Source organism: Melopsittacus undulatus, chromosome 6 (assembly GCF_012275295.1).
Source record: "Melopsittacus undulatus isolate bMelUnd1 chromosome 6, bMelUnd1.mat.Z, whole genome shotgun sequence".
Classification (NCBI taxonomy): domain Eukaryota; kingdom Metazoa; phylum Chordata; class Aves; order Psittaciformes; family Psittaculidae; genus Melopsittacus; species Melopsittacus undulatus.
Window position 1 is genome coordinate 62,210,106 of NC_047532.1, and position 16,541 is coordinate 62,226,646.

Genomic DNA, 16,541 nt, shown 5'->3' on the forward strand with positions numbered 1-16,541 from the left:
GTTCAAAGAGAGCTTTCCTCTTTCCTGTGTCTGCTAAATAAGGAAGAACATCTAGGTAGCAAGCAGGGCAGGAAGCAAGGATGGAGGGAAGGAAACACAGATGACAAGAGAATATTGTTCTACCTTTGTGTTTTCCACATGATAAATCTTACATGGTTAGGGTTTGGGGATATTTTCGCTGTTTGGGAGCAGTTCATCTAAAGCATTTGGCTGGGGACAGTATTAGTGGAGGATGTTTGAAAGTGGTATTTGTCTACCAATGTACCAAATACGTATATCATGTAATGTTTTGGGTTGAAAGGAACCTTTAAATGTCGTATAGTCCATCCTCCTGCAATGAGTCATCCTTCAACTAGATCAGATTGCTCAGCACCCTGTCTGACCTGACCTTGAATGTTTCCAGGGGTGGGGGCGTCTACCACCAATCTGGGCAACCTGTTCCAGGGCTTCACCACCCTTATTGTAAAAAAATTTCTTCATATCTAGTCTATCTATATAGCACAATTAACTTTGTAATTTGGATAATGATATTCCATGATAACGTTACATATTACATTATTCCAGTGTATTATGTATTCCGGTATTACTCTGGCCTAAGAAAAGTGTTAGTTGTGGAATAATCACATTTTGCTGCTTGTGCTAGTTGGTGTTGAAGGCAAGGGGCATAATTTACACGGAAGACCTGCCCTCAAATATTAACAGTTGGGTTGTGACCAGGTGTGGTCCTCACCAGTGGAAAGTGGAAGGAATGTTGCTGCACTGTTCAGGCAAGAAGCCATGTAAATAGATACACATTGTATCTTCTCTGGTCAAGAGGGAGTTTCCCTGCAACATTGATTTTTTTTTTTTTTCTTCCATAAGAGACAAGGGGCCTAGACTAACTTCTGCTTTAAAAAGAATTTGCAGAAGCATAAAGGTTTTTGTTAAATTTGTCCTTTTTTTTTCCTAGGCATGTAAAATGCAATGTAAGATTTTTTTTTTTGCATTAATTTTGAGAAATATCAATCAAAAATGGCTTGAATATTATTGTGTGTTTCCTGCAACCAGGGTCACAGGGTTTACAGGGTCACATATATTCCTTTTTTCATGTCCAAGCTGATACCAGATTTGTATTTCTTGAAGGGAAGCAGTAACTCGGGTGTTCATAAAATATGGAGATGTAGTCTCTGTCATGTACCAATAGCTTTTATCATTTTCCTAGATGCAGACTGTGTGAGTTCCACAAATTGAATATAATATTTTACCTGATGAGATAAGGTGTTTGTCTCTGGTCAGACATCATTGACATGGGAAAGCCAAGTGACTGGTCCTGTCCTGCTGGCTTGGCTGTGCAGGAGGTTTGCTTCTTTCTAATTTACTTAGTGTGTATTGCCTAGTAGTAATGTACTTGAACTTTTCTAGATCTTTCTCAAAATCAGTCTTGCAGCACTAATGTAGGAAAATGTCATGTTACCCACAGTACTTTTCAAGATCTTTAAGTCCTGTACCTTCATCTAAAACAAAACACTGCACAATGTGTTTGTTTGCAAGGGAATATAGCAAGTTAGTTTTTCATGATTACAGGGCAGGATGTAAAACTTGTATTTGGTTGCGAAGGTGAATGACCTTAGTCTTATTGTTTTCAGTTATTGTTCATTTCATTAGATCACTTGCAGTCTGTCTGGTTTAAACTTCATTGAGCAAGAGACCCAGTGACAGCAGAAGTATTTTGTTTTGTAAACCTTCCTCAAACATCAGCAATGATTTAAGGCCTCCATGTTTCTCACTTGCTTGTTGCTTTGCTACCTCAGTTCTTAGACCCTAATTTTCACCAGCTGTAATTCACTCATGGCTAGAAGTTAAAAATAGCACTGAGACTCCAAAAGGCATACAGTTATTGCCACACTTTACAGGCTCATTCTAAAGACTTAGCAGGTAAAAGAAACTCTTGCTTATCTTGCAGAGAGACCAAATGAAGGCTGAACATACTAATTTTATCTGTGAGCTATCTGTGCAATGAACTCTCACCCTGATTAAGGTTTTATCCTGAAGCATAGCTAATAGCATTCCAGCCAAAAGGACCCCTCCTTTCTGTCCCTACTTAGCTGATGCTCTGTCCTTCAGTAGTAACAAATTCCTGAGAAGAAAGGGATTGACCTGTGGCTCTGAAGGAGGTGGCAGATTGTACCTAGTTTTAATCATCTATTTGTTCATAAAAGGGAAGAAGCACTTATTTCCTGGTTTGAGTGCATTGCAGACAAGGGAAATCAGGAAGATCAGAGGAGCTGTCGGGTCCAAAACCTGTACTGCTGACAGGCAAAGCCCTGCATTACTAGTGTGCTAGGCTGAACCTTGCATGTGATTAGTTGGAGTTCAGTATTTGTGTGCTTTTCACATCCTAAATTTTCTGAGTACTTTGAGGAACTCTTACAAGTTAAAGTAGAAGTACTTGAAAAATAATTCTGTGGTAAACTTCAAAATCACTAAAATCTGTTGTGTGGCTTTCAATGAAATGTACACATGTCAGATTCACATACTTCGATACAGATCATGAGCTGTTAATTCTGTGATGGGGTAGTAATTACCTGCATGTGAAAACTGTGGAGTTGATATGATACTGTGATGTTGTGAGCAACTGAGCTGGGCCTCCTAACTTTAAATGTGAATTTTGTTGGTGTGGTGTTGAGAAGAAAGTAGTATGTGTGGTTTTTGTTTAAGTACCACGTGACACTCACAGTTGTGGGTTGTATCTTTGTTTTCCCATGTTTTAGAAACAAAATCCTGAATTTGCACAGACATGGTGTGGGCACTGATATCCTGAAACCATTTAGTAAGTTCCATGTCTGTGGAAAGATGTAATCAAATTCTTAGCCACATGATTAAGTCCATGAGTAATTTTGGTTACTTGTACTTTGGGCTATTTTTTCAAGTGTAAGTCCTACAGAAATTATTTTAAACTATGATACTGTTTTCAGTTTACTTGAAAGTCTGCTCAGCGTATGTTCAGCTACAGTTAAAAGCAGTTTCTTTAGGAAGAGCTTCCCTGTGGAAGGATGATGTTTTCATGTTATCTGTGAGGATTCAGTCTTTGTAATTACATTTCTGAACCCAACTGAAAAGTCACTGGTCTAGAAATCACATTTCTAATTTGCAAATGTGCAATTACAAAGACTTACAGGCAACAGCTACTGTGACTGTAACTGAGCCAGGCTACTGAAATCTTATTTTCCATTTTCCCTTTCTTTTAAAGGGCAGTATTTAGTGTGTGTTTTTCAACACTGTTGTCATTTAGCTCACACTTTGGTTTGTATGAGGAAAGTTACAAAGGAAAATGTTGAAAGTCACATGTTCCAAGTATCTCCTCCAGTGCCAGTGTGAGTCAGATACCTTCACTGAACAAGTAATTTTTCAAAATGGGATGTAAGCTTTGCTATCAGTTGGAGACAAGGAAGAGGCCACTGGTGTGGGGAAGGGGAAGCAGTCGAGAGACACTGAACTCCTGTGGTGTGGCTTATGTTGAAAGGTGAGTCCAGATTCAGTACCTTGTTCAAAAGTGCTGCTGAAGTTAGAGACCCAGAAGAATCTCAGTCTGTTAATAGATAGGAGGGAAAGTTGGCAAATGCAATTACTGAAACTTGTTAATGCTATTCTGTAATTGCCATGGTTGTAAAGTGTTAGTATTTAACTCCCAAAACTGTCAGTGGTCAAGCACTCAGTATTACTGGTCTTTGGCTTTCTAGGGGAACACATCTGTTGTGATGCAGCTATTTTTTTGCCTTGTGTTAATTAGTAGCAACTGTTCAAAACTATGGTGGCAATTAAGGAAGGTGCATTAGTGTGTAAAGTATGAATAAGTCAGAGGTCCTGGATTCTTATATTACATGTAGTTTTGTGGTAAGTTTAATTTTGCTTTAATGAGAAGATGAAAAGTGTGGTTGAATTCTGCAATAAGCTTTCTGTGGAATAGAGTAAGAACAGACCTAACGGTCCTGTAGAAGTTTCTTTCAGTATCCCTTTGATGAGCAAAAAAATACATGGCCTACATGATTTGCACAGAAGTGCACTTTCAAGTATTTTCTGCAGTGGCACCCTCATTTGCATGTTGTCTTTAATCTGACAGGTTTTTAGTGCCAGAGAAGTTAGTGAGTGTTCCTTACTTTCACTTTTTTATGAAGTTGCTTCAATGTATTTTTTCCTTGTTCTTTCTTTTGGTTACTGATGCTTGGAGAATTTCTTCCCCATTTCCATGCATCTTGCTCTTCCTCCAGCTCCTGGCGAGTGCTCCACTTTGATTCCCCAAACCTGGGAGCTGAAGACCAATGTCACGCTCAGAACTTCCTGACAGCAGTGCCTCCCATTCTACTGCACTGCTGGCACTTTATGTATGAAACTGTTAACAAGCATATTTTAATATGATATACAGGAGTATTTTTTTTTCCCTGCTCAAGAAGTAATCTTTTTATTTGAATGCTGTTTTTTCATCAGATGATTTCAGCTATGAAAACTCTTGGGTTGAATATGATGGTTCATCTCCTACTTTGTTTCCGAATCTCTGTGGTAGTAATAAAATACTATAGTGATACAAAAGAATCATAATAATTACTGTTGTGGGTCTCTGTCAAATTATTTTAAGTATGTAGCAGGTTTTTGCCTTTGAACAATAGTATTTAAAGTTTGGTTTAGAGAAGTAATTTTTTATTGCTGAAAACTACTGATTCTAACAAAATAAATTCTGCTTATTGCATAAACGTTGCTTCTAAAGCTGTTCCCTGAGGTAATAATCTATCATTTCAGCTTTATTAATTGCATTCTTGTGTTCATGTGAGAAAACCAATATGGAACTTTTTTCCAGACGAGAGAGAAGAACTGTCTTCAGTAAGTTTTTCTTTGCCACCTTCATTTTTCCTCTCTCTGTTTCTTCCCCACCCCCATGACTCCTGGCCCCAGTCTCTTCTTTCCCCTCTTTAGTAACTACTTTTTTCCAGTGAATATCTTTACAGTGTCATAGACAGTATAGCTGGAGAGATAATGAGCAGTAATCTAGTCCATTCCTTTGCCCCAAGACGTGACCAACACCTCTTGGCAGTCTTTTTGTCTGTTCTGCTCTGTAAAACCCACAGCAATGAAGAAGGTTCCTCCTCTGCAGGCAGAATATTAATTAACCCATTTCATTTCATCTTAGCTGGATTTTTCTGTCTGAAATTACTCTCTTTTGCTATCAAGAAAATTACCTGGGATGATGTTTCTCAACATGTGTTCATCATTTCTGTTCCATTCCCAATTTGAATGTATATTAGTTAGATTATCCTGTTGTATTTTGGGATGGTATTTATAATCTGCAGCCTTAATGATTGTGAAGAGTATTTTTGAGTATATTTAACTACTGAATTTTTAGGAGAGATACCACTCCGAAAGCTTTCTCCTTATTTTTCCGTTGTTCCAGTTGAGGTACTCCTATTCTCTGTCATTAGAAACAGGACTTTTAGATTTTCATAGATTTGTTACAGAAGCTAAAATGTGTTAGAAGTGTTTTTCTAAAAATACAGATGACATGCTTTATGGAGTTACCTCTCTGTGAATAGTTTTGGAGAGGAATTACCTTGAGGATATGCATATGTTTTTCTCTTCTATTAGCACACTTCATACTTACCTGCATTTTTCGTGTGGAGCAGTTCTAGGTTGCAGTATGGTGAATACTTTTGTTTTTAAGCATTGGCCGTGACTCAGTTTCCTCTTTGTGTCAACTACACAATACTCTAAGTTTTGGTCCCTCAACAAACCTGTCCATGCTTGTCTCTCTTTTGACTTGCACCAAGAGTTGCATCTAATTCCGATTGTGGTCCTCGTGGGTTTAACTCATTCTTTCTGAATCTCATTATAAAAAGCTTTCTTTTAAAATACGTATAGACGGACTTAGATGCTCACAAATGGTGCAAAAGTAGTCAAATAAATCAAATGTCACAAATTATATCTAGCAAAGTGTGCGTGAGCAGCAGCCTTGCAGCGGGTGTGAAATTCACAGCTGGGAGATGTACTTTCCAATGCTGTAGGATATTTAGCAAAGGACTTTTCAAGCATTGCTGGCGTGTGCTAAGAAATGTCTGTCCTGCGTGCAGTAGGCATGGGAAGAAGTGATGCTTGTATGTGCATACATATATATTTACATATACAGCAATATATACATTTACACATGTAATGCACAGAATTTTTTATGTGTGCAATTAAGAATTTCCACTAATGACTACCTTTATGTAGAACGGTGCAAAGAGTTTTTCCCCAAAAGAAACTGAGAAACTCAGCAGTTCCTTGGCTGGCCATAGCACCAGCTATTTGTAAGTGATTCTCATCCTCTCACCCATAAAATCAGCATAAAATTCACCTAACATTGCCAGATCAAATGGGGTATCTGGAAAGTAATCTTCAGGGAAAAGGAAATTTAGTCTTTGTAATCTGAAGATAAAGTGCATGAAGTTGAAGAATTGGATTATACTTTTTATTTCTCAATTGGTACCCTTTTGTTTCTTCCTTTGCAGCACTTGTGATGAGTTGCCACAAAAATGTGTCACATGCTGCCTGAGCCTAGCTTCAAAAGTAGAAACAAACATTATCTTTTGAAAAAAGCCCAATCCCTGACTTGGATAATTATAAAATCCTAAGGCTTTTTATAGGTGTTAGGGTTTGTTTTCAGAGAGTGGAGGCATAAAACCAGTACAGTAACCTTTCTTTTTGAAGCACAAGTCACATCAGTTTTTCTTAGTTAATAAATATGTGGCAAGTACCTCCTGAAATAACCTGTTAAAAGTCAGTAATAACAACTGAATACCCAGATCAAAGCAGTTGGACAGCGTTGGAAGCGTGTAATTTTTGCTGAATGTAGCACTGAATGTTTTTCTTGAAATAGGTGTATTTTTCAAAATGTTTTATGAAGGAGTATTAAGAGACTTATTCTGCCTGTTTAGATTACAGTGATTTAATTATACTCTTATGAGACAAATATTCTATCCTGATATGAAACTAAATATTGTTATACTTATAGTTGAGTGAACTGGTATTTGGAGTTTGTGTAATTTCAAGTGAGTCTGGAGTAGTATGAGAGTGTCCTAATATGAAGTGAAGTTAGCAAGCTGAGAACAATGCTGACTTATAGTTGCAGGCTTTGTATCTATCAGTATATCGGGGCACCAAAAGAAGTTATTGGAGCTGTTGGTCTCGTTGCCAGTAGGTTAAGGGTGCTCATGTGAAATGCTATTCAGCTTTGTTGATATCTCACTGAGGTGTGGGGTTTTTTCCCCATTCTTCTGGCTCCAAGCCGCAGGTTACCTAGGGCCAAGTTTTGCTTAATTTTGAGGTTGTACTTTGCTTCTGATTGTGACCTTTTAAAATTGTACTTGGAGGTTTTGCTGTTGTGATCTTCCTCTTTTGAAGCCTGGCAGTTGCACTTCCACTCAGAACAGCAAAAGAAAGAAATCACATTTCTTTCTGTTCTAGACATTTATACATTGACCTGTTCAGAAAGCATGAGAAACCCCACGATTTTGTTACTGTGTTGCTAAGAATTCCCAGGTACTAAGTGTTTCTCATGTAACTATTCTTCACATCTGCCAAAGCAATCTGCCTGGTTTCATTGCTCGGAAAAGGTGAGTTTGCCAAGCCTGTTTCTCTGCGGCGGGGCAATGCTCCATAAGCTGGCCTTACTGCAGAGTGTCTGGCATGCCTGGTCACAGCAGTAGCTCTCAAGTTTTGCAATAGAAGAACTTTTATAGTTATGGTACAGCAGGACTTGGGAAGTTTTGAACAAGAAATAGGTGATAAGAAACGGAACTAGAGGCAGCAAGTAACCAGCTTGTATTTCATGAGGTCCAATGCTTAATTTTTGATTGCTGCCTCATGAAGCAGTCCTGCTTCTTTCTGACCACAGCTCCCCATTCCTCATTTTTTCCTTTTTTTTTTTTTTTCTTCCAACACAAAACTAATGACTTTGGGGGAGCTGATCTCGTTGGTGCTGACCTGAAAAATTCCAGAGAGTTTGATCTAGGTCAGTTCCGTCATCTGGTTCAATGTGTAGCTGTGGAAGGGTCTACACCAGCAGGAGAGAAATGATGGAACAGGATCACCAACAAGCAGCTGGTAGTTGAAGTACAATGGGATTGCTCGCTTGCAGAGAAACTTGTGCTTGACACATTTGTAAACATATGACCTCAGATTTGAAAGCTCTTTTAAAGTACGTTTTGGATTCTGCACAGTTTCCAGTGGTTTTTAGCAGATAAATACTTACCATTGAGTATTTGATAGCTGTTACAATGCTTGCAGCTCCTTGAATTTATCTGATATCACTGTTGATCTATAATTACTTTCTTTTCATATTCCATGATACTAGATTGGGATAAAAATAAGAGATTCCTTACAGAATACACACTGAGATATTCAAACTCCTCTTGTATTTGGTCATTACACAGATGTGTTTAAATGCACACGAAATAGATAGGGGGAAAATGTCTCTGTTGTATCTGTATTTATTTACTCATATTTTTATAAACAGAGCATCTTACAAGATTCTTTGTACAAAATACATACATATAAATAAATAATAGCTGCAGACAACACCCCCTCCACTGACTTGGGAGTAAAAAATGTGCTTCTCCAGTAAGAAGAGTGAAATGGGGACATTTATATCTAAAATCTTAGATTTGAATTAGATGAAAATTAGGTCTGAATTAGGTTGAGTGGATTAAAGAGTTGAATTTTGCAATACATTCGAAATGTGTGTTCCACTGTTGGTTTAACATCTGGCCCAAAGTGAAGGAGGAATTCTGGTTTCAGTCTCCAGCTTCTTGTGAGTGGACCAGCGGCAGACATGGGTGCAGCAGCTGTGTGTTGAATAGTAGGATTTGAAATCAGCAGGTGGGAATGAAAATACCATTAATTTCCATTCCATTAAAGCTTCATTTACAGTAGCAAATGTGTGGTAGGATGAAGAAGCATAGAAACCTCTGTACTTTGCCAGAAGTAGAGAACCCTTTGGTTCTGATGTAAAATGTAGCAATAAGAAGGAAGTTTCGGATTTATCAGGCAGTGCTAACATTAGAGGAAGAAGTGGAAATCCAAATACTTTTCTGAGATCTTGGCTTCTTACAAGACAGGAATCCCAGCAACTGCTGTGATAGCCAAAATCTTGCAGTCCTCATCAGGGAGTGTCTCGTGCTTACCAGGATGTTTCACCATTCATTTTACTGCTCTCTGGCACCTACAGCTGTTGTCAGCCATGCAGTCAGTGGCAGGAGGATCTGCCTGATGTTGGCTGGGGCACAAACAGGAGTTGGAGAGCTCTCCCTCTAGTTCAGGCTTTGCCACCAACCTGGGTTCCCTTGCAGGAAGATGGGTAATTTCACTTTTAGCACAGGGACAAGTGCTGCTGCTAATCTGTTCTATAGGAGTGCTGTGAAGTTTCGTGGGTGTTTGTGATACAGTTTAACAGTAGCATCTTGGGAAGGTTTTGTATCACAGGAGATTAAAAGCTTTGGGGGGGGAATGAAGAGCATAATTCATTTTTTTGCTGAAAGGTTATGGTTCAGGTTGTTGTGTTAGATGACTTAAATAATGTTAATTGTAGACTAATACATAGCCTAAATAACACTGATTATTTTGATAATTAGCACTTAATAAATTAATGAAACTTTTAAGATATTATTAAAATGCTGGTTTTTAAATGACTCTGAACAGAAAATATTCAAATATCCTGGCTCTTCTTAGCTCTTCCTTGAGATTGCTGCTTACTTTGGTACTATCTTTAAAATTGCAAATGACACTTTTCTATACCTCATAGAGATCTTTGGTTTCCCCTTATCATTTTACATTTTTTTTTCTCTGGATGGAAAGAGGTTTTGTATCTTTTTATTTCTTAATTGAATTAAAATATGAAAATTGAACATGTGCTTAAAAATTCAGTACTCAAAGGTTGCAAAGAAAGAGATGAAGATAGCAGGTTATAACATACCGAACTATGTATGTAAAACAATAACCATATAGTTTCATAAATAGGAGATAAGTCTTTTTAATAGTCCAGTATTTTCCTTAGTTTTTAGATATGTTTTTGCACTTGCCTCAAAGCTTGATGCTAAGCTGACCCTCTTTTTAATATTAATGTATTTTGATTGTAATACTCTGTTCCTTTGCCTCTGATTAATGCTGTCTGTCAATTATTTACAGATCCAATCGTACTGTGGAAGTTCCCGGAGGACTTTGGAGACCAGGTTGGAAACATGAGATTGAACTTTTTTTTAATGTTAGAATAATAATAAAAAAGCTCTCCTATTCAGCTGTGGAGAGGCAGATGCTAATGATAGAGGGGAGAAAGTCTTCACCCAACTGGTGGCTTGGTGATTAGGATGCCTTTGTGATAGGAATATACAATAGCAGTTGTAGAGCACCATGTATCACACTAATTCTCTATCAGCTTATTTTTGATGAGGAGTATTTTATAAGCCTTTTCTGTTGGAGGATATAAAATGTGGAAAATTTGTCCACAAAACTTTGCCAAACATTGATGTAGAAATTGTGCTAACAAAAACCATCAGAACAAAAAAGTTGAAGAGCTGCACATGCATGTCCTTTTAATGTCAGAATGTGTGCGTCTAGTTCCCTTAGTCCTTTACATTGTAAAATATATCTTTATAATATTTTAGACACAACCTAGTTATTTGCTTGGGCAAAAAATCACAAACCTGATAGTCCTCAGACCCTTGTATGAGACGGTGATCTAAATGTGCTGATTTTGAAGGCATGAAAATTCTAGTTTCTATCTATAATTAATCCTCAAAGGAAAGTTTATACATACAGAACTGATGGATTATTTCCCTGTTTGTAGTGATAGCAAAGCTATTAATTAGTGTGGGTTTTTATTTTTCCCCTGGACTATTTTATTAAAACTATTAATACTAAAATTTAATGAAACAGTAAAATTTTATTATTTCAGCAACTTTTAGATGAGTTTCTACTGTAGAAATATTTTTATTTTCATAAACCCACTTAAACCATGGAACAGAATAAATATCTCTGACTCTGTCTTTTTTTGACTCTATCAGTCTAAAAAGAAGAGCAGACATATTCTTCATTGCTAATATTCACCAGAGTGGATGATCTAGGAATATTTTTGTGCAGTAAATATTGATAAATTGTCAATTTATTTATATATTTATTTTTTAAAATAGATATTCCAGAATTCTACAAAGACAGCTATAAGGTGATTCATTATGAAAGGAATAAATATACAAACATAGAAAGAGGATGTCTGGGTAGGGAATAGCATCAGTCAGAAACATGTGCAGCTTATAAGATAGTGATAAATGGTACATGACTGAAGTGTGCTGTTACTTGTTCTTAGAAAGACATCCAATAAGTTTTGATAATTTTCCTGGCTGCAGAATGATCATCTTCATTATAATTTAAGTAATTTTTTTTCCTTAGTTTGTTTTGTTTTTTTCCCTAAGAAAGACTTGATCTTAAAAAAGGGAGGGGAGGGGGGAAGAGACATTATGTATGAAGAAAAATGGGAGCTTATTCAGTAAGTCGAAGGTTACTCAAAGAACAGCTGGTGTAGAAAAATGATTAGAAAGTGAATCTCACCAAAGACTGGAGGGGAAGCATGCAAAGATGCAGTAGACGTGCCTAATCTATAGAAACCAGAGCCCTCGGGCAGCTCCCTGCCTTTGGGCTCTGAAAATCCTATGCCTGCACATTGTGTCTCAGCAGTGTAGAGAATCCAGTGTTTCAGGTAAATTACTTGTGTTCCTGCAAAACAGTATTAATCCTTATCCTTGCAAGGGAAATTTCCCTATTAGAACCACTGGATTTCAACAGAACATATAGCAGCTTCTATAGCAAAACCCTGAGCTAAGTAATCAAGCGAGATCAGCAGAAACCTTCTGTGCACGTGTGTGTGCATGCATATTGAACTTGGTAGGTTTGGACTGGAGACCTGACTGTCTACCACATGTAGTTTAAAAAAGATCTTGCTAAAATTCTCAAGGCTGATTTCAATGAAAGTTTGTGGGGAGAACACTAAAAAAAAAAAATAAAAAGAAGAAAAAAAAAAAGAAAAAAAAAAAGGAAAAGAATCTTCTCCATCCTATTTCCCAGTCATTTCTATTTTAAATGTAAAATGTGTGAGTTAGTTTTTGGATGTATCCCAAAGAGTCATCTTTCCTAAAATCTGAGGGCTGTCTGTTTGCACAGTGATGTGATAACAGTGGGCAAAATATTTTCCTCACTTCCTGAATATTTCTACAGTTTATCATGTCACCTTTTTGTTGCTTTCATAATGCAAGGAAAACTTGTCTAAGCCATTTTGATATATTCCTTCTATTTCTCACATTTGTCCTCTTGGTATGTCTCAGTTTTCCAGTGCTTACTCATTCCTAATCTTCTCTTATGCTTGTGGCCTGACATTTTCTTTTATGCTGGACGGTATTTTAGTTTTGGTCTCTCTTATTTTTAGATGTCAACTTTGCAAAATATTGTTTTGCAAAACATCCCATCTGTTTTGGATGACATGTAGAAATTACAGATGATCAGGAGAAATCAAAGATTAGTGATTTGTCATAATCACTTAGAGTTCATGAAGGAAATATTAAGGCGTGCTTTTTGGTAACACAAAAGAATTTGCAGGATTTGTTGTTCATTTTGTTACCTGCAGAGACTTCAGGGAAAACACTTATTTTCTATCTGGTAACTCTTCAGATGCCAGAATTAGAAGGAAAAGGTTAAAATGCAGAATGGGGAAAGAGAAATAAATAATGCTTCAGGACAGAAAAAGAAAAATACTTCTCTTTGCCAGTGTATTTCAGACAGTTGTTTTTGTTTGGGATTGCTTTTTTTGATGGTGGAAGTAATTCACTTTTTAGTGACTCTTAAAACTATCAGTTAATGAACTCATGCCAGGCAGAATTCTAAGTACAGAGGACCATACTAATATTCCAAAGAAAATCTTTACTAAAAAGGATTCCCAGAGCCAAATGTACTAATCCATTGGACACATCATAGATTTACAATTTACTGTTTTACTGGCATCAATGATACAAACCTCAGTTTGGCAATGTTGAAGTAGTTCAGAATAATGTCATCACTATAGAAAAAGTGAAGATTCTTGATATGAGTATATATAGCTCTTCCATGTTTATCCTCACAAGCTCACATTTGGAAGAGGAATGGATTGTAGCCATCTAATGGAATATATTTTTATTAAAGTATATTTTGAATGTATGTGCCTACAGGCTCTGTCTTGTGGTATGTTCAAAGCTCCCCTTGTGCTCAATGAAGTATTTATGATAAGATGTATATGTTTTTAATCTTGAAATTCCTATGTTGTTTATTCAGACTGGTTAAACTAGAGTTTAATTTCAGCCTCTCAAGCTCATTTCCAAATGGAAGTCTATACAGAAAAAAATAATAAAGCTGTGATATCTGGAAAAAATCCAGAAGTTTTTTAAAAATACAGTATTTTTTAAGAGCTTTAGAGAAACAATCCAAATGAAAAACGCCACTATTGCTTCCAAAACTAAATACTTCATCACTGTTGAAAAAACAAATATATATCCCTGCAGAAATTAGTGTCACCCAGTAGAACTGAGATCTGCTGATGCTCACTGTCTTCTCATGGCAGCGGAGTCAGTGGCAAAATGCCGTTGATGTCAAATGTGTCCAGATGCCTCCAGTATGCCTCTTTTCATAGCTGTCCTGGAAGTAAAAACATGAAAGCTCCCAATAACTTCATTGGGTCAAAACATTCTGTGGAAAAAGGGTAGTGTTGGCACAAGGAAGGGCAAGAGCATAGTGTGATTGCAGGTGTTAGTGGCTCAGTCAGAGGCAGTTCTGCTTTCTGTGTTGTCTTAAACTTTGAAGCATGTGAAGTCTAGCGTTTCTTACAAAGTTAGTAATTACAGCTATTCTGGATATTAGTTTTAGCTGTGTGAGAATTGAGCTGCTTTTTAATCTCACTGCTTATTGACCTGAAATGATTTCCATCTCCAGTAGGTCCCAGTGTATATGGAGTATAGAAAAACTGATCCATTAAATAGTTCTTATTCTTCTCCCTTCTGATGATGTAATAATTTCTCCCATTGTTCTCGTGGTGAGCCTGCCTTCTCTCGTGCTCTGCTTTCAAAGGCAAGCAGACTAAATCTGCTTTCTCATGTTAGGCTTTTCCCAAACAGTGCAGGTGAGTAACCAGTAAGGGAATGGCATCCCATGAAGTTACTGTAACAGCCTTCGTGTTGTTATTTCATATTTATAACATCTGGTTTTTATTTTTAGGTATCATATTATGCAAAAGTCACCACTGAATTGTGAGCAAAAAATCTTACTCCTTATGCTGTAGTGACCCAACTACCAAAGCCTGATGTTATACATGTAGATCTATCAGGTTGAGGTGAAAATATTTGTATATATAAACCATAGACACACATGCATGCATGCAAACATCAGCTAAGGGGTCAATCCTATGAAGTACTAATATGTTAGCCTTCCCTCAGCAAAGCATTAATTTCATGCTTTACTTTTGATGCATGTATTAACTATAGAAAGTAAAGACTGGCTGCTTGGAGTCAAAGTACTCAGTTTTTGAAGGATAGAATATTTAATTACATGCATTGTGGTAGCATTTATATACATGAGGTCAATATGAAAGAGATTATATTCTTTTTAAAAAAAACTTAAATAATAACACAGTCTCAAGAAGCAAGATAAAGTTGTCTGGGTCAAGCCAATGTGTGGAAGCCAGTTGTGATGATTTTGTGTTTCTCTGTGCTCTCCTAAGAGAGCAGCAGGAGCCCAGGAGGTATGAAACTGTTTACACTCTTTTCAAGGCTGCAGGCACTGTTAGGGGATGTATCTCCATTTGATGGCTTTGTTCTTTTGTTCTGATTTTTAAATACATGTTTCAAATGTTTATGCTAACTAGGTAGGCTTTTGCTTTGGTGGTTTTGTTTTTATCAGTGAATGGTGAAAAGGATTTGAAGATTTTGCTGCTTTTGTATTAGTAGGTTTGATTAGTATTTGGGTACATGGGTAGGGGAAAGGAGGAATGAATCAAATGACATTGCTAATTTTCAAAAGTATTTTTGTCTAAATGTGACAACAACACATTGTTGTTTGGTTCAAGGATAATTTGGAACTTGACTCCTTGTGTTAACTTTGAGGGAAACAATGAACCCAGATGAGATGGTGGCAAGTTTGTGCACTGCAAGTATGCTTTATAAGGTTAAGATAGTTTCCTGTGATTTCCTGACACTTCGTGTTTGAAGTATTGTTTTTATTGAAGAAGACTGTGTGTAAGGCAGCACTGCTTTCTGTGTATGCAAATCACAGCTCATAGATGATGGGCAGAAAAACATTTAGAGGTGTATTTATAGTTGCTGTGTTCTGTGGACAAAAAGAAATCGGTCCCATCATGATAAAAGTTCTGTGAAATAACTGCCCACCTAGACATGCTGGGAACACCCAGGATCACTGAGACCCTTACACCATTCAAGATGTAAATATTCCAAGATCTAGCCTCTCTTTTATAATTCATTCCAACAGAGACAGAGACTTTTATTTTCAAAATCATAAAAGCCTAATACTGAAAACTTGCAACTTCCTTGAAGTTTTGAGGACAGGTGGCAACATCAAGTATGATTTTTTCCAGGATTGTGGTGGTTTTGTTTTACAGAGCTTTTAAGTTAAAAATATTGAACTTGATCAGCATATGGTACTGGCTAGCTTCGTCTCTACCAGCTCTTTTGTTATCTTGTTATTGTTACAGGTTTTAATGACAGTTGTAAGCCATAGTTCTGGATGCAGGGGTTAGTCCACCCTGGGGAGGAGAGGGAGAAACAGCAGTGTGGATTATGGAAATATGAATTGATCTAAAAGCAGCTCTCTTGTAACAGAATGGGACTCAAAGAAAGACTGGGGAGAAGCTGGTGAAAAGATGATGGAATATGATGTGAAAATGATCATTTGAATGCTTTCCTTTTCATTCCCAGCTGCTGTGTTCTGGTGAAAAGGCATGCATTTGTATATTTTAAGGCTGGGCGAAAAAGGGCCAGATGAATGGAATTACTTGTTAGATATGTTTTCATTTTGAGTCAAATAAATTATGTGCATTTTAATAGACTGTATGCATATGTTAGCCATTTTTTTTTTAATCATACAGCTGTGATATTGGGGGACTATATTTTCTAGAAATGTTATTTTCTCTGTTTGCTCAAGTAAGTACAATATTAATAAAATTTAACTGTCCTTCAAATATTCTGTATCAGCCTATCAAAAATAACTGTTAGCAATTTGGCTTATTTCTACAACCTTCAGCAGTGTGCCAATCCGAAGAAGAAAAAATTAAGTGATGGCTGAAACAGTGATGACAATCGTTTGGAATGTCTTCCAGAAAGATTGCCAAACTGTCACGTGATGTTGTTGTTGATTGTCCTCAACTGCCCTCACAATATTCCGTTCTGATGTCATTTCTTATTCCGTGCTACCTTATACTTTCTCATCTACTAGCTTAGAGCCCTGCATCCTCTTTAGTC

General features: G+C 37.0%; 1 protein-coding gene across 1 annotated transcript in view; it reads left to right on the forward strand.

The window, feature by feature from the left end:
* The window catches only part of DENND1B (DENN domain containing 1B), a 154,421-nt gene that overhangs the window by 34,680 nt on the left and 103,200 nt on the right, over positions 1-16,541 (forward strand). The window contains exon 3 of the mRNA XM_031054765.2: positions 10,186-10,229. Within this exon, the coding sequence (XP_030910625.1) occupies positions 10,186-10,229 (44 nt within the window). The remainder of the gene's footprint in view (positions 1-10,185; positions 10,230-16,541) is intronic.